A 19315-nucleotide genomic window follows, 5' to 3' on the forward strand; every position below is an offset into this window, starting at 1 on the left:
ATAAAATATATAGATCAAGTCAAAGAATATCTTTTTTCTCTTTCCAGGCCAAATCTAGTTTTAAAAAATAGTGGTTTAAAAAAAAAAGAAGGCCAGGCACACTGGCTCACACCTGTAATTCCAGCAATTTGGGAGGGCAAGGCAGGACGGTTGTTTGAACTTAAGAGTTCAAGACCTGCCTGGGCAAGACAGTGACCCCCATGCCCACAAAAAATACAAAAATTAGCCAGGTGTGATGGTGGGTACCTGTGGTCCCAGCTACTTGGGAGGCTGAGGTGGGAGGATCCCTTGAGCCCAGGAGATTGAGGTTGCAGAGACAAGAGACTGCGCCACTACACTCCAGCCTGAGCAACAGAGTAAGACCCTGTCTCAAAATATTTTTTTAAAAAGCAGTAGGCCCAACACAACCAAGAGAACAAGGAATCCCACAGCAAAACCAATACTCAACAAATCAGTTGAGTCCCACAAATGAAATAATACCATCATTTCCCTGTCTTGATTACCAAAGTATATTTTGAGATGGCTTGGAAATCAGGTTTCAGATTGCTCTAAACATCTCAAGGTGCTCCTGATCATTAAAAACATTCTCTTTGATGACCAGGCATGGTGGCTCACACCTGTAATCCCCACACTTGGGAGGCCAAGGCGGGTGGATCACCTGAGGTCAGGAGTTCTAGACCAGCCTGGCCAACATGGCAAAACCCCATCTCTACAAAAAATACAAAAATTAGCTGGGCATAGTGGCAGATGGCTGTAATCCCAGCTACTCAGGAGGCTGAGGCGGGGGAATTGTTTGAACCCAGGAGGCAGAAGTTGCAGTGAGCCGAGATCGCACTATTGCATTCTAGCCCAGGTGACAGAGTAAGACTCTGTCTCAAAAAAAAAAGAAAAAAAGAAAGAAAGACATTTACAAACTCAGCCAAGCACAGTAACTTATGCCTGTAATCCCAGCACTTTGGGAGGCCGAGGTGGGCGGATCACTTGAGGTCAGGAGATCGAGACCTGCCTGGCCAACATGGTGAAACCTGTCTCTACTAAAATTACAAAAAATTTAGCTGGGCGTAGTGGCGGGCACCTGTAATCCCAGCTACTTGGGAAGCTGAGGCAGGAGAATCACTTGAACCTGGGAGGCGGAGGTTGCAATGAGCCAAGATCATGCCACTGCACTCCAGCCTGGGCAACAGAGCAAGACTGTTCCAAAAAGAAAAAAAAAAAAAGGAAATTTACAAACTCTTAAATACATTGTAAGGTGGAAAATACTATTTTTAAAAAATATATGTATCAGAGGCCAGGCATGGTGGCTCACGCCTGTAATCCCAGCACTTTGGGAGGCTACTTGGGAGGGTGAGGCAGGAGAATTGCTTGAACCCGAGAAGCAGAGGTTGCAGTGAGCCAAGATCGTGCCACTGCACTCCAACCTGGGGGACAGAGCAAGACTCTGTCCCAAAAAAAATAATAAAATAAGGCTCACACCTGTAATCCCAGCATTTTGGGAGGCTGAGGCAGGTAGATCACTTGAGCTCAGGAGTTCAAGCCCAGCCTGGGCAACATGGCAAAACCTCGTCTCTACAAAAAATACAAAATAATTAGGCATGGTGGTGCATGTCTATAGTCCCAGCTACTAGGGAGGGTGACGTAGGAGGACAGCTTGAACCTGGGAGGTTGACACTGCAGTGAGCCGTGAGCATGCCAATGCACTCCATCCTGGGCAATAGAGCAAAACTCTGAAAGAAAAGAAAAGAGAAGGATAGGGGAGGGGAGGGGAGGGAAGAAGAGAGAAGAGAAGAGAGGAGAAGAGAAGAGAGAGAAAGAGACAAAAAGAATGGCAGGTAACACTAAAGAATAAATCACAGCTTCTTCACAGTTACAGAGTATGGTTTAATGTTTTTTTGTTTTTTTGTTTTTTTTTTGAGACGGAGTCTCGCTCTGTTGCCCAGGCTGGAATGCAGTGGCGCTATCTCGGCTCACTGCAAGCTCTGCCTCCCGGGTTCACGCCATTCTCCTGTCTCAGCCTCCCGATTAGCTAGGACTACAGAAGACCGCCACCACGCCCAGCTAATTTTTTGTATTTTTTAGTACAGATGGGGTTTCACCATGTTAGCCAGGATGGTCTCGATCTCCTGACCTCGTCATCCGCCCGCCTCGGCCTCCCAAAGTGCTGGGATTACAGGCGTGAGCCACCGCACCAGGCCAGTTTAATTTTTTAAAATGGGCTGGGCGCAATGGCTCACATCTGTAACCCCAGCAGTTTGGGAGTCTGAGGCGAATGGATCACTTGAGGTCAGGAGTTTAAGATCAGCCTGGCTAACATGGTGAAACCCCATCTCTACCAAAAAAAAAAAAAAAAAAAAAACAAAAATTACTTAAGCTTGGTGGCGGGCGCCTGTATTCCCTGCTACTCGGGAGGCTGACGCAGAAGAATCACTTGTACCTGGGAGGTGGAGGTTGCCAGTGAACCAAGACCGTGCCACTGCACTCCAGCCTGGGTGACAGAGTGAGACTCTGTCTCAAAATAATAATAATAATTTTTAAAAATGAAAATATAACATTTTCTATACATAACACAATGTACTCAACTGAGACTAAGAACAATCTATGAATTATACCAGCAAGGTATAAGTACCAATCAGTGGACTGTTACCATTTTTGCTGAAACTTTGAATATTCTCTTTACTCATGAAAACACCTTTAAGAAATCAATATTTACATGACTTAACCAATTTTCAAAAAGGCTTTTTAAAATTGACATAATTTACCAGGCATGGTGGCTCACTATAATCCCAGCACTTTGGGAGGCTGAGCTAGGCGGATCACTTGACGTCAGGAGATCGAGACCAGCCTGGACAACAAGGTGAAACCCTGTCTTTACTAAAAATACAAAAATTGGTCAGGCGTGGTGGTTCACGCCTGTAATCCCAGCATTTTGGAAGGCCAAGGTGGGAGGATCACGAGGTCAGGAGATTGAGACCATCCTGGCTAACACAGTGAAACCCGGTCTCTACTAAAAATACAAAAAAATTAGCCAGGCGAGGTGTGGTGACATGTACCTGTAGTCCTAGCTACTTGGGAGGCTGAGGCAGGAGAATCACTTGAACCCGGGGGGGCGGAGGTTAGAGTCAGCCGAGATCACGCCACTGCACTCCAGCCTGGGCAACAGAGTGAGACTCCGTCTCAAAAAATAAAAATAAAAAAATACAGAATACAAAAATTAGCCAGGCATAGTGGTATGCATCTGTAATCCCAGGTACTCGGGAGGCTGAGGCAGGAGAATCGCTTGAACCCAGGAGGCGGAGGTTGCAGTGAGCTGAGACTGTACCGCTGCACTTCAGCCTGGGCAACAGAGTGAGACTCCATCTCAAAATAAATAAATAAATAAATAAAAATTGACATAATTCACATACCACAAAACTCATTCTTAAGGCCGGGCATGGTGGCTCACGCCTGTAATCCCAGCACTTTGGGAGGCCGAGGCGGGCAGATCACGAGGTCAGGAGATCAAGACCATCCTGGCTAACACGGTGAAACCCCATCTCTACTAAAAATACAAAAAATTAGCCGGGCATGGTGGCAGGCGCCTGTAGTCCCAGCTACTCAGGAGGCTGAGGCAGGAGAATGGCGTAAACCCAGGAGGCAGAGCTTGCAGTGAGTCGAGATCGCGCCACTGCACTCCAGCCTGGGCGACAGAGCGAGACTCCATCTCAAAAACAAACAAACAAACAAAAAAAACTTATTCTTAAAAGAGCGAATACATACAATTCAGTGGTATATTGACAAACTAGTGCAACCATCACCACTATCTAGTCCTAAGAACGCTTATATTTAAATCAGACAGAAGACCTAAGAGATAACCTAAGCAAGAAACATGGAACCAGGCAAAAATTAATTTACACTGCAAGGGTAGAGAATGTAACCTAGAAACAGTGAGCAGCATAGGTCGCGTCAGATGTTCTGTTGCAAGCAGAAAGTTAAAGGAAGAAGCCAATGTCAATGTATTTTTAAATCCTGTAAACAGTTTTTATAGATGGCCGCTATCTGGTGCTCATTTAAGGTAATTGTATAAATAAATTCCCCTGTCTAGACTGAAGCTAGGAGTCAAGCAGCCCTTGCAGTATACAAGCTGAGTAATGACCCTTTTCTTCTTGTCACTCTAGCAGAAGTATCTCTTCAGTGACTTCTAACTACCAAAAGGCATAGGAAGCCCCATACAGCCTTATCAAACCTGGAAGATTCAGCCAAAGCTACCTGAGCATTTGGCAAAAGAGGTAAGTGAGGACTATAGAAGCCAACAGCAATTCTATCTAAAGAAGGGTGAGGGAACTCAGCAAGGCAGTGGAACTGACAGAGGGCTGTAAACGGAGTTCAAACACCTTCCCCAACCTCAGAGAGGCAAATTCCATCTCAGCTAAATGGTTTTCAGGGAAAGAATATAACCTGCCTGTGTCTCAAAACTGGTAAGTGACATCCTCTTCCTCAGAGCCATTTAGCTGAGATGCCAGAAGATGCAAAATCTGGAAATTTCTTTAATTAGTATCCTTCTTCTTGGCTTTATCAACTGCCAAGATTTCTGTGCTCAGGACCATGTCCTTGTGAACAAACAGTAAGGCTGACTACAAGATTTCTGCCTTGAAAATTTATATGTTATGTTGTGATGTGATGTGATGTTAGACAAGGTCTCACTCTGTCATCCAGCTTGGAGTGCAGTGGTGTGATCTCAGCTCACTGTGACCTCTGCCTCAGCCTCCCGAGTAGCTGGGATTACAGGCATACACCACCAGCCCGGCTAGTTTTTGTATTTTTAGTAGAGATGGGGTTTTGCCATATTGACTAGGCTGGTCTGTAACTCCTGGCCTCAAGTGATCCACCCACCTCGGCCTCCCAAAGTACCGGGATTATAGGCGTGAGCTACCATTTTATTTTACAATCACCATTTTATTTTTTTGAGACAGGGTCTCTCTCTCTGTTGCCCATGCTGGAGTGCAGTGGCATGATCTTGGCTCACTACAACCTCCACCCTCACCTCCCTAGCTCAAGTGATCTTCCTGCTTTAGCCTCCTAAGTAGCTGGGACTACAGGCATGCACCACCACGTCCAGCTAATTTTTTTTGGAGAGATGGAGTTTCACCATGTTGCCCAGGGTGGTCTCGAACTCCTGAGCTCAAGTGATCCACTGGCCTTGGCCGTCCAAAGTGCTGGAATTACAGGTTTGAGCCACTGTACCCAGCGAGAAATTTTAAAAATAAAATAAATAAGCCAAATCCCAGGTCATTCCAAAAAATGACCAAATTAACCCTTGTTCCAGGACCTTTCTCACCAGGATCACCTGATCCCTGCAGCACTGAATCACAGATTCTTCCCTAGGCCAGCCAAAGCATCCATCCACTGCCTCCACAAGACTAGCCCAGCCCTGAAAGTGTCTCTTGCCTTCCTAAACATTTTGATTTTTTAAGCTCAGCCACTTTAAGGAAACTAAGTTTCCTTAAATTTCAACTGCCACATCCTCCCTGAATGTTGTATCAAACCTGATAGGACTCCTGGTTAAAAACAAGAACTTCTGCTGTTTTAGAGATGTGACAAGTAAAAATGATATTTTTCAATCAGCCTATCGTCATCTTTTCCCTAAGAAACTAAAAGCGTTTACATATTTTGTAAATGCCAAAAACACTGCAAAATGTGCATTTGCACTTTTCAATTATAATTTTTTTTCTAAATGATATTCAGCTATTCTGTCTTTAGCTTCCCCACTTGGGATACCATAAACTATGCACTTTTTTTTTCCTTTTTTTGAGACAGAGTCTCACTATATTGCCCATGCTGGTCACAAATTCCTGAGCTCATGTCTCGGACTGTTGAGTAGCTAAGACTACACGCACACATCACCACACTCGGCTACTGTGCATGTTTTATATCATCAGTGTCAACTCTCAAGTTTCACAATAGATTTCTATCCCCACACTGAAAGATTCTCTCTGGAATTTTCTTCATAAGGAAGTTACTTCTGTTATATTGACACAGAAGTAAAGACTCAAAATATTTCAATTGTGAATAATGAAAGGACATGAGCCTGTTACCCTTATGAAATGTAAAGGGCAGCTGGCCTCAGTGTCTTAACACCTGTAATCTCAGTACTTTGGGAGGCCAAGGCAGGAGGATTGCTTGAGCCTTGGAGTGTAAGACCAGCCTGAGCAACATAGTGAGACCCTGTCTCTACAAAAAAAAAAAATTTAGGCCAGGCATGGTGGTTCATGCCTGTAATTCCAGCACTTTGGGAGGCTGAGGCGGGTGGATTGCTTGAAGTCAGGAGATCGAGACGAGCCCGGCCAACATGGTGAAACCCTGTCTCTACTAAAAATACAAAAATTAGCTGGGTGTGATGGTGGGCCTGTAATCCCAGCTGCTAGGGAGGCTGAAGCAGGAGAATTGAACTCAGGAGGCAGAGACTGCAGTGAACTGAGATTGTACCACTGCACTCCAGCCTGAGTGACTGAGAGAGACTCTGTCTCAAAAAAATTTAAAAATAGGCCAGACACGGTGGCTCGCACCTGTAATCCCAGCACTTTGGGAGGCCGAGGTGGGTGGATCACCTGAGCTCGGGAGTTCGAGACCAGCCTGGCCAACATGATGAAACCCCGTCTCTACTAAAAAAATACAAAAAATTAGCTGGGCGTGGTGGTGGGTGCCTGTAATCCCAGCTACTTGGGAGACTGAGGCAGGAGAATCACTTGAACCCAGGAGGCAGAGACTGTAGCGAGCTGAGATCGCATCACTGCACTCCAACCTGGGCAACAAGAGTAAAACTCTGTCTCAAAAAAACAAACAAATTTACATTAACCAGGCATGGTGGCACACGCCTGTAGTCCCAGCTACTCAGGAAGCTAAGGTGGGAGGACTGCTTGACAGGAGGTCAAGGGCAGCCTGGGCAACAAAGCAAGACCTTGTCTCTACCAAAAAAAAAAAAAAAAGAGAGAAAAGAAAAGAAATGCAGAAGGTACAGGGCCTTTGCTACAACGTCACTTTCAGTAGACCCAAAATGCCAGGCAACAGACCAAGTGACTGACCTAGTCATTGCAAATACTCACTTTCCAAGAAGAATTTTCCTTCCCAAGAATACAGAGACTGTCCATTCACCACATGAACACTGACAGGCTAAAGCAAAATACTGCTTCTTCCTACTAACACCACCTTAATAATCCTCTAACTTTGTGACATTAGTTAATAAACCAGTACTAAAGTAATTCTGTAGCACTTCAGTTACTATAATTACTTTCTATGTTTGAGCCTTATTAGGAAACATAATCCAGAAGCTATATCATTTTTGCTTAAATGATATAAAGCCCTTTTGGAAAAATATCACAGCAAGCTTATATACTACGTAGTATGCAAACAAACCTAAAAATCAAAAGCAATTCTGCCTGCGTTCATATGTCACAGAAACACTGTGTGAATGAGAAGATCTACAACCATTCCAAGATCTCTGGAGGAAGTATACTATATATAAACAGAAAAAACAACTAAGTTATACGTCCTTAGTTACATATAACTAAAGTCATAAGATAGTACCAACACTACTCCAGCTCCTTCTCCTGCTATGCAGAGCAGGAGAACTGATATTAGGTAGGCAAGGCAGGTGATCAGCACTGGCTCCTAAAGCACATAAGCATTAGCTTTGTCTACTTACAGAAGGTCCACTTGCTTATTAAGTCACTTTTGAACTATGCAAAAGTTCTAGAATAAAGAATCTAAACAAACAGTTTATCTACTGCCGGTGGTGCTCAGGGTACATTAAAAATATCTGGAGGACTTCTTAAAAGCACAGACTACTGGGCCCCACCCCAGAGTTTCTGATTCAGTAGGTTTAGGATGGGGCTTAAGAATTTGGATTCCAACAAGTTCCCAGGGGATAAAGAGATGATGATGGTCCAGGATCCACTCTGAGAACCACTGCTCTATAGTTTACTTGTTGACAGAAGCTGTTCATTGCAGTCTTCAGCTCACAAGGTTTCTGCTGATCATTTAAAAATAAAATATAGGCCAGACGCAGTGGCTCACACCTGTAATCCCAGCACTTTGGGAGGCCGAGGTGGACGAATCACGAATCATGAGGTCAGTTTGAGACCAGGCTGGCCAACATGGTGAAACTCCATCTCTACTAAAAAATACAAAAAATTAGCTGGACATGGTGGTGGGCGCCTATAATCCCAGCTACTCCGATGGCTGAGGCAGGAGAATCGCTTGAACCCAGGAGGTGGAGGTTGCAGTGAGCCGAGATCGCACCACTGCACTCCAGCACGGGTGACAGTGCAAGACTCCGTCTCAAAAAAATAAAAAATAAAATAAAATAAATCAGCTTTGTCAGTTTTTCAACTTTTTATTGGAAATAATTTCCAAGTTACAAAAAAATTGTAATAATAATAGTACAGGGAAAAGATTCATATATGCTTTACCCAGGTTCAACTTTTTTTTTTTTTTTTTTTTTTTTTAGATGAATTCTTGTTCTGTCACCCAGGCTGGAGTGCAATGGCGTGATCTTGCCTCACTGCAACCTCTGCCTCCCGAGTTCAAGTGATTCTCCTGCCTTAGCCTCCCGAGTAGCTGGGATTACAGGCACCCGCCACCACGCCCGGCTAATTTTTGTATTTTTTAGTAGACAGGTTTCGTTCGCCATGTTGGCCAGCCTGGTCTCAAACTCCTGACCTCAGGTGATCTGCCTGCCTTGGCCTCCCAAAGTGCTGGGATTACAGGCATGAGCCACCATGTGTGGCCCCAGATTCAACTATTAATAACATTATGATCCATCTACTTTATCAATACTCTCTTCCTCCCTTCTCCATTTATATCAAGTATTATTTTCGAAACCATGAGAGAAAGCTGCATACATCACAGTACTTTACTTCTAAAAACTTAATTATGTATTTTCTAAGAATAAAGATACTCTCAGCCGGGCATGGTGGTTCACGTCTGTAATTCCAGCACTTTGGGAGGCCGAGGTGGGCAGATCACCTGAGGTCAGGAGTTCAAGACCAGCCTGGTCAACATGGCGCAACCCCGTGGCTACTAAAAAAATACAAAAATTAGCTAGGAGTGGGGGCAGGCGCCTGTAATCCCAGCTACTCAGGAGGTTAAGGCAGGCAGAATTGCTTGAACCCGGGAGGCAGAGGTTGCAGCAGGCCGAGATTGCGCCATTACGCTCCAGCCTGGGTGACAAAACCAGACTCCGTTTGAAAAAAAAAAAAGAAAAGAAAAAGGATGTTCTCAACATAACCACAGTAGTTATCAACTAGGGGAATTTAACACTGATACATCATTACCACAATCAAGACATAGAACAATTCCATTATGCCCAAAAATTCCCTCATGCTTCCGCTTTATAGTTAACTCCTGCCCCAATACCCTGGTCACCACTATTTCCAATCCCTAAAATTTTGTCCCTTCCAGAATGTCACATAAGTGAAATCACACATACACATATAGTATGTAGCCTTTTTAAAAAATTGTAAGCTGGCTGGGCACAGTGGCTCACGCCTGTAATGCTAGCTCTTTGGGAGGCCCAGGCAGGTAGATCACCTGAGGTCGAGAGTTCAAGACCAGCCTGGCCAACATGGCGAAACCCCGTCTCTACTAAAAATACAAAAAATTAGCCAGGTGTGGTGGCACACACCTGTAATCCCAGCTACTTGGGAGGCTGAGGAAGGAGAATTGTTTGAACCCGGGAGGTGGAGGTTGCAGTGAGCCGAGGTCGTGCCACTGCACTCCAGCCTGCACGACAGGAGCAAGATTTCCTCTCAAAAAAAAAAAAAAGTAAGCAAATACACATCAAATAAAATGCATCATTTTAAAGTGTACAATTCAGGAGCATTAAGTACATTCACAAGGTCATGCAACCATCACTACTACCTAGTTCCAGAACACTTTTATCAGCCCAAATGAAGCACCATAACCATTAGGGAGTCATTCCCCATTCCCTTAGCCCCTGGCAACCACCAATCTGCTTTCTATCTCTACGGGTGTGCCTACTCTAGATATTTCATATAAATTGAATTGTACAATATTTGGTCTTTCGTGTCTGGCTTCTTTCATAATGTTTTCAAGGTTCATCCAACTTGTAGCATACATCAGTATTTCATTCCTCCTTATGGCAGTGTATATATCCTTATGAGACTAGTTTCTTTCACTCAGCATATTGCCATTGAGATTAATCCATGTTGTTAGGTGCATGAGTAGTTTCTTCTTCATTGCTGAGAAGTATTCCATTTTATATATATACTAGAGTTTGTCTAGTCACCAAAAGACATTTTACTCCTGGTACTTTTTCCAGAAATAATCATATAATTCAAGGTAATTTACAATTCATGGGGTTATAATGTATTTGTAAACGGCAAATGAAAAATTCAAATATACAGAACATACATAGGTCCAAAATCTCTTATCTACAATTCCAAAATCCCATAAATGTCAAGTTTTTTGGTAAACTTCAACAAACTCATTTTGAGGCAAATCCTGGCCTATACTATAATGAGTCGCTTTAGTCTTTATTTACTCCTGTTAGTGAGAATATTAATAATTTTGCAGCCAAGTATTATGTCTGAGTACACATTCTCCTGGGAGATATAATTCCTATATGATCTATGTAAACTACGTTTCTATAACTTGAAAAATTCATAAGCTCATTTAACCTCACAGGTTCTAGATAAAATTGTGACCCTGTACTTATACAGCTCTAGAGGAGACAAAAATTACACTAATACTTTACTAGAGTCAATGAAGAGGCGTTAATCTCTCCTGTGTTATAGATCAGCCCTCCATTACATCAACTAAAAGGACAGGCTGTACTCCACAATTCCCCTCTTATGAGCAATATCCATCCTGAATGGTCTCTGCAGGTCATCACTCAGCCTAAAATATTGATTACCAGTTTTCACCTATGAATGTCACCTTTTTGGCTGTGCATATTGGTTCACATCTGTAATCCCAGCACTTTGGGAAGATGAGGCAGGAGAATCACTTGAACCCAGGAGTTCGAGACCAGCCTGGGAAACATAGTGAGACCGCGCCTCTACAAAAAGTTTAAAAATTAGCCTGGCACGGTGGTACGCACCTGTAGTCCCAAATACTCTGGAGGTTGAGACAGAAGGATCATTTGAGCCCAGGGGTTTGAGGTTACAGTAAGCTATGATCGTACCAATGCACTCCAACCTGGGCAACAGAGTAAGACCCTTTCTCTTATAAAAAAAATTTTTTAAGTCACTGTTACTACTAAGATTCACATATTTTTTTTTCTTTTTCTTTTTCAAGAGACAAGGTCTTGCTATGTTGCCCAGGCTGATCTCAAATTCTCAGGTTCAAGAAATTCTCCCATCTCAGACTCCCAAGTAGCTAGGACTACAGGTGTGCAACACCATGCCTACCACATATGATCTTTTAACAGTAAACACTATAGTTCTCAGAACATTTGATTGTTCCAAGACATATTCTTCAGCAGATATGTAAGACCTAAGCTGCACTGCTGTGAAACCTACACTACCCTTTCATGCTCCTCACCTGAGGGGAAATCACAGCTGCTCTTCACATACACCATAAATAATAATCTATTCCATGCATATAGGGAACCTACTGAGTGTCAAGCACTGGTGGAAACAAGAAGGAATAAGGCTCCTGCTGACATTCCTCTCCAGTGAGAGAAATAAGATACACAAAACCACTGAGAAAAATATCACTGATAAATCCAATACCACTGACAGATTCAATCCAATCAGTGACCAGTGATAGATCAGTGATAGATCCAACTGAAAAATACCAGTGATAGAAATATCCAATCAGTGATAGATCCAAACAAGGATATGATGGAAAACAACTACCCGATGATTTTAGATTTGAGGGTGACACAAGGCCTCAGAGACGTGAAACTGAAGCCAAGAACTAAACCCCTGAAGACAAGTAAAGATCAGAGGGAAGAGTAGTGCAAAGACCCTGACACAGAAAGAAGTTTGTATTGGTCAAAGACAAGAGAAAAGCTCAGTGTGGCTACAGCAAAATAGGGTAGATGGAGAGCAGTACTGAATGAGATCAAACAGCCAAGGGTCAGCTCATGCATAGGTTTGTAAGACAAAACAAGAAGTTGGGAATTTCTTCCAAGTGAAGATGAAGGCCCTAAGAGGGTTTTAGACATGGGAGTAACATGATCTGGCTGATATTGTCAAAAGTTCATCCTATTTGTCACATAGAGATGTAATATAGATAACATGAAACTAGTAATCCAATCCTTTCACTAAAAAACAAAAACAAAAAACACAACTTAATAGAATGCCAAGAAAAGATTGTATTTGCTGAAAGGTATTTTTCGTTTTATTTTTAAGCACTGCCCTGAATGATTTCCCATGTGTATCAACGTCTTCAGTCTGCCAATTCTAATAGCTACCACAATCAGCAAATTTAAGAACTTCCTCTCTAGACCCTATATGTTAATATAATTTTTACTGTGCTGACAAATTTCACAATTAGAAAGTCAATGAATACTAAAGAAACTGGAGTTCGAACTGCTATTTAAATACTAAGACATCTCCTTTCCTAAACATATCAATACTTAATGAAAGCACAGTTCATGAAACAAGACTAAGGTTATTACCCTGAGAGTTAAAAAGCATCTCCAGCCTATAAATTCTACCTTGAGTTCCCAAAGAAAGCATGTATGAGGCATATGCAAAAAATAAATATAACCAACAAAAATGAGATACCAAGAATAATAATATATCTACTCTTACTCATGCTTCCACAAATTCAGGATTGATGTTTTTAAAACAAATAAATAATTGGCTCTCTGAGAAATAATACTTCTGAGCTTGTTCTCAAATTACAGAACAAATTATTTCTGAACTTAACACCATATTCTTTCAAGCACCAAAATTTATTTTGTGGATAATTTTCCTCTGCAGAAGCATTCTGAAGAAGTTATCTAGTTAATGCAAAATTTTTATCCCATGATAAACTGCTAATAGTAAATTATATCCTCAAAATATGACATGTTCTTACTTGAAGATGTCTTTAACTGAATTACTGAAATCCTAAGTTCTGTGAAGACTCATGCTCTATTCTCTTCCATTTAAAGTTCTGCAAAATAGGTCACCTAAAGATTACCTTTATTTTTAAATAAATAAACTTATTATTATACATAGTTCTAAAAATATTGGTCAAAAACCTTGAGTTCTTGGCATTTCACTTTTGCCTACTTTTACTGTAGTAAGATTTAAAGGAAATGACTGAAATTGGTGCTATGAAATACAACTAGGAGGATATTCCGAAAAGTTTAATCTACCATTCAGACCACAGAACAGATGTCAAAGGGAAAGCTCTTCTGGATCTATTCATGGATTTCAACAAAATAACTGTAACGGGACTCCATTCTCAAAGCAAAACTGAAAATTAAAGAAACCACTAATTTGTACAATTTCTCTGGTAAGTCATAAATTTTACTGAAGCAATGAATGTAAAATTTTACATACAACAAGCTTATTAAATCCTATTAGACTCAAGCATAAACATTCCACCACCATGAAGAACATGCATAGCAAGTTTAATAATTATATAAAATATATTCAAGGCAATTGCTGTGACACTCACTTTATATATCACAGGCATTCAGAAGAACTTGAACATGCATCCTCATCACCCATATGTGGACAAACATCCACAAAGAACCACAGCTAAGACTAAAGCTGGTTGTTATTTGGAGGCACCAACGGGAGGCTTCTGGAAATTTTAATTGTGGTTTCTTGAAACAAATTTTAAGTAGCACATGATGCAGAGATCTGACAAAGACCCTTCCTAACCCAAGGCCATATGCAAGTAAAGAAACTCACCTGTGTTATACTCCTTCAACTGCAAGTTCTTCACAGGCATGCCATCAGGAGTCCGAAAAGCATTAAGAATCTGCAAAAATATGGCATTTACACTAATGATACAAATCATAATCAAACACTGAATATCAGATTTTCCCTAACGGTTTTTATCATACATAATTTAAAGCCATGATTACTTTGTAAAAGCAAAGTTAAACTATGAACACTCAAGGCATTCACATATTGAATGAGTAGAAAATAATTATTCAAAAATTGGCGGGATGCAGTGGCTTATGCCTATAATCCCAGCACTTTGGGAGGCCAAGGTGGGAGGATTGCTTAAAGCCACATGTTTGAGACAAGCCTGGGCAACATAGTGAGACCCAATCTCTACAAAAAAAAAAAAAAATTCTTAATTAGACAGGAGAGGCCAGGCGTGGTGGCTCACACATATAATCCCAGCACTTTGGGAATCCAAGGCCGGTGGATAACCTGAGGTCAGGAGTTCCAGACCAGCCTGGCTAACATGGTGAAACCCCATTTCTACTAAAAATACAAAAATTAGCTGGGTGTGGTGGCACACGCCTGTAATCCCAGCTACTTGGAAGGCTGAGGTAGGAGAATCACTTGAACCTGGAAGGCTGAGGCTGCAGTGAGCTGAGATCATGACACCACACTCCAGCCTGGGCAACAGAGCAAGACTTTATCTTAAAAAAAAAAAAAAATTGGCCGGGCATGGTGGCTCACACCTGTAATCTCAGCACTTTGGGAGGCCAAGGTGGGCAGATCACAAGGTCAGGAGATCGAGACCATCCTGGCTAACACGGTAAAACCCCATCTCTACTAAAAAATACGAGAAATTAGCCAGGTGTGGTGGCGGGCACCTGTAGTCCCAGCTACTTGGGAGGCTGAGGCAGGAGAATGGCGTGAACCCAGGAGGCAGAGCTTGCAGTGAGCCAAGATCGCACCACTGCATTCCAGCCTGGGCGAAAAAAAAAAAAAAAAAAAATTAGCCAGGAGTAGTGGCTCACACCTATAATCCCAGCTACTCGGGAGGATAGTTTGAGCCCAGGAGTTTGAGGCTGTAGTGAGCCTTGATTGGGCCACTGCACTCCAGTCTGGAGTACCCTGTCTCAAAAATAAATAAATAAATATTTTAAAATTCTCAGGTATATAGGAAAAGCAGGGCCAGAAGCAGTGGCTCACATCTGTAATCCCAGCACTTTGGGAGGCCGAGGCAGGCGGATCATGATGTCAGGGGATTGAGACCATCCTGGCTAACACGGTGAAACCCCGTCTCTACTAAAAATACAAAAAATTAGCCAGGCGTGGTAGCACATGCCTGTAGTCCCAGCTACTCAGGAGGCTGAGGCAGGAGAACCGTTTGAACCCGAGAGGCGGAGGTTGCAGTGACCCAAGATTGTGCCACTGCACTCCAGCCTGGGTGACAGAGCAAGACTCTGTCTCAAAAACAAACAAAATGCTGGGCGCGGTGGCTCATGCCTGTAATCTCAGCACTTTGAGAGGCCGAGGCGGGTGGATCACTTGAGGTCAGAAGTTCAAGATCAGCCTGACCAAGATGGTGAAACCCCATCTCTACTAAAAATACAAAAATCAGCCACGTGCAGTGGCAGGTGCTTGTAATCCCAGCTACTTGGGAGGCTGAGGCAGGAGAATCGCTTGAACCCTGGCGACAGAGGTTGCGGTGAGCCAAGATCGCGCCACTGCACTCCAGCCTAGGTGACAGAGTGAGACTCTGTCTCAAAAAAAAAAAAAAAAGAAAAGCAGAAGAGCATAACCTTCAAAGGCTCAAGCTCTGAAATCATACTGTGTGCATTCCAAGCTCTCCGCTCACTTGCTGTGTAACCTGTTAGTGTCCAGTTTCTCATGTGTTAAATATAAAATGATGTACTGGGTTCATTACAGTCCAGGGCCACAGCACTTCCTCAGCATCAACTACCTGGGCAGTTCATTTCCCCATATTCAAATAAACTGTACTCTCACAGCATTCAGGCCTGGGCTCGAATGCCTCTTCCTCAGTGATGTCTCCCTAACTACACAATACAAAAAACAGCTCCATTAGCATGCATGCCTGTGGTCCCAGCTACTCAGGAGGCTGAGGTGGTAGGATCGATTGAGCCCAAGAGGTAGAAGCTGCAGTGAGCCGTGATTGTGCCACTGCACTCCAGCCTGGGCAACAAAGTGAGACGCTGCCTCAAAAAAATTAAAAATGGGCTGGGCGTGGTGGCTCATGCCTGTAATCGCAGCACTTTGGGAGGCAGAGGCAGAGAGATAACCTGAGGTCAGGAGTTCAAGACCAGCCTGACCGATATGGTGAAACTCCATCTCTACTAAAAGTACAAAAATTAGCTGGGCATGGTGGTGTGTGCCTGTAGTCCCAGCTACTCGGGAGGCTGCGGCAGGAGAACTGCTTGAACTGGGGAGGCGGAGGCTGCAGTGTGCCAAGGTCGCACCACACACTCCAGCCTGGGCAACAGAGCAAGACTCTGTCTCCGAGCTACAGGCCGAGCTACCATGCCCGGCCTGTACTTTAGTTTTCTTCAGAGTATTTATGCGCTGACTAAAATTGTGTAATTCTTTTGCTTGCTTTTTCATTATCCATGGAGGCAGTGACTTTATAATATACACTGCTGTGTCGCTCAGTATCTAGAACAATTACATACAGTAATGCTTAATATTTAGAGTGATTATATTAAATATGTGATAATTAAATGAACTAATGCTTGTAAGTATCACACAATGCCTGGCACAGAGCGAGCACTGCCATAAGTTCAGACTTAATTTAGTCAGCCAGTCGTTTGATACAGGGCAGTTAGGCAGTTTCTAGTTTTTACTATTGTAAATAAACTGCATCCTTATGTACGTACTCCAGAAATAATATGCTCTGAAGGATGTGATCAGGTCTAAACACAGCAATCATTTGTCATAATTTTTTTTAACCTCACCTCAGTGAGTGCATGTATAAATGGTGAAATCTGAATAAACTTTATGTATTATACCAGGGTCAATTTCCTAGTTTAGATACTATACCACAGTTGTGCAAAATATTAACACTGAGGGAGGATGGGAAAAAAATACACAAGACCTCTCTGTGCATTTCTTTGCACCTTCTTGTGAATCTATAATTTTTCAAATTAAAAGGCTTTTTTTTAATTGACACAGAGAAACAGGAAAGAAGACACGCCTTACCTCTTCTTTTGTGGCATTTTCAGGCACCCCACTTAATCGAATAAGCCTGCTGGGTTTCTCCTCACTTGGGCCGGTCCTATAATCTTGATCCTTAAATTAAGAATGAAAAATTATTTCACAAATAAATACACTTTACTGTACAAAACACAAATCAACATGAAATTTAGCCACTCAGGATCAAAAATGATAATGACATATCATGTGAAGATATAAAAAATTACAATTTTCTCTATGTTCTGAGTGCCAGAATGTGACTTCAAATCATAAGAATGTAAATGTGCTAAGACCAAGTCTCACTGAAAGAGTCTTGAAAGTAAAGCAAAACATTACGAGAGACAAGACTGAGTAAGACTTTAATAACCAGAAAGACACACTAACATAGTCTCAAAACTGTAATTTTCTCAGCCTGGCCAACATGGTAAAACCGTCTCTACTAAAAATACAAAAATTAGCCAGCTGTGCTGTGCGCGCCTGTGGTCCCAGCTACTCAGGAGGCTGAGGCGGAAGAATTGCTTGAACCTGGGAGGCAGGGGTTTCAGTGAGCCAAGATTGTGCCACCGCACTCCAGCTTGGGTGACAGAGCGAGACCCCCGTTTCAAAAAAAAAAAAAGAAAAATTTCCCTGGTCTGAGAGCTGGAGAATGGGCTGTAAACTAGCAGTACTTCATACCTCTGGTGAGAGAAGATGACTAGATAATGTCTTTTTTTTTTTTTGAGACAGTGTCGCTCTGTCGCCTAGGCTGGAGTGCAGTGGCACAATCTCAGCTCACTGCAGCCTCCGTCCCCCAGGTTCAAGCAATTCTCCTGCCTCAGCCTCCCAAGTAGTTGGGATTACAGGCGCCCACCTCCACACCTGGCTAGTTTTGGTTTTTGGTTTTTTTTTTTTTTTTCAGATAGAGTTTCACTCTTGTTGCCCAGGCTGGAGTGTAATAGTGCAACCTCTGCCTCCCCGCAACCTCTGCCTCCCAGGTTCAAGTGATTCTCCTGCCTCAGCCTCCCGAGTAGCTGGGATTACACGCATGCACCACTACGCCCAGCTAATTTTGTATTTTTCGTAGAAATGGGGTTTCTCCGTGTTGGTCAGGCTGGTCTCAAACTCACGACCTCAAATGATCCGCCTGTCTCAGCTTCCCAAAGTGTTGGGATTACAGGCGAGAGCCACCACGCCTGGCCTAATTTTTGTTATTTTTAGTAGAGATGGGGTTTCACCATGTTGACCAGGCTGGTCTTGAAATCCTGACCTCAAATAATCTGCCCACCTTTGCCTCCCAAAGTGTTGGGATTACAGGCGTGAGCCGCTGTGCCTGGCCTTATTTTTCTTTCCCCCCCCTCATTCTCTCCTGAGGTTGCACCACACTGGTCTCAAGCTCCTGGCCTCAAGTGATCCTCCCACCTCAGCCTACTAAAGTGCTGAAATTACAAGCATAGGCCACTGTACCTGGCCAAATCTACTTTAAAAGAGAATACCTTCATTGTAAAATTACAAATATAACCCTCCTTGCTTAAATCATATATTCAAGAAGTTTAACATTTAAGTTAATTACGTTAGCTGCAAGAGGATAGTTGCAACATTAATATCAGCTCCTCACAACTAGGGAGACTCCTAAGTATTCTCTCAATGAATTTAAATAAGAAAATGATCCCTAAACAATCACAGGTCTAACTAAGCGAGAGTTGCAAGAGTCAACTCCCAAAGACATATACTTTCAAACTAAATTATCCCAAGGCATGTAAATCAGCATCATAAAACAAAATAATGAATAAACACACATCAAAAGGGTAGGGGCAGTGGCTCACTGCTGTAATCCCAGCACTTTGGGAAGCTAAGGTGGGGGGACTGCTTGAACCCAGGAATTTGAAACCAGCCTGGGCAATATGTTGCAACCTTCTGTCTACAAAAAAATACAAAAATTGCTGGCCAGGCATGGTGGTGCATGCCTATAATTCCAGCTCTTTGGGAAGCTGAGAAGGGTGGATCATTTGAGATCAGGGGTTCCAGCCCAGCCTAGGTAACATGCCTAAACTTCATCTCTACAAAAAAACACAAAAATTAGTCGGATTTGGTGGTGCACAACTACAGTCCCAGCTACTCAGGGGGCCGAGGCAGGAAGACTGCTTGAACACAGGAGGCGGAGGTTGCTGTGAGCCAAGATCATGCCGCTGCACTCCAGCCTAGGCAACACGGTGAGACTCCATCTCAAAAAAGAAAAAAAAAAAAAAAAAAGCTAACTAGGCATGGTGAAATATACCTGTAGTCCCAGCTTCCTGGAAGGCTGA

The 19315-nt window shown here is 42.8% G+C and overlaps 1 protein-coding gene across 6 annotated transcripts in view; it reads right to left on the minus strand.

The window, feature by feature from the left end:
• RBM6 (RNA binding motif protein 6) overlaps nt 1–19315 on the minus strand; it is a 139360-nt gene that overhangs the window by 89838 nt on the left and 30207 nt on the right. For 3 of the 6 annotated variants that reach the window (XM_024244606.3, XM_054550724.2, XM_054550725.2), the window contains 2 exons: nt 17040–17129; nt 13851–13920 (listed from right to left, as the gene is read on the minus strand). The exons of 2 other annotated variants lie outside the window; for them this stretch is intronic. In XM_024244606.3, the coding sequence (XP_024100374.1) occupies nt 13851–13920; nt 17040–17129 (160 nt within the window). Of the gene's footprint in view, nt 1–13850; nt 13921–17039; nt 17130–19315 lie in introns of those variants that run through there. One more of the 6 variants, XM_054550726.2, reaches the window with a different exon arrangement.

Source organism: Pongo abelii, chromosome 2 (assembly GCF_028885655.2).
Source record: "Pongo abelii isolate AG06213 chromosome 2, NHGRI_mPonAbe1-v2.0_pri, whole genome shotgun sequence".
NCBI lineage: Eukaryota > Metazoa > Chordata > Mammalia > Primates > Hominidae > Pongo > Pongo abelii.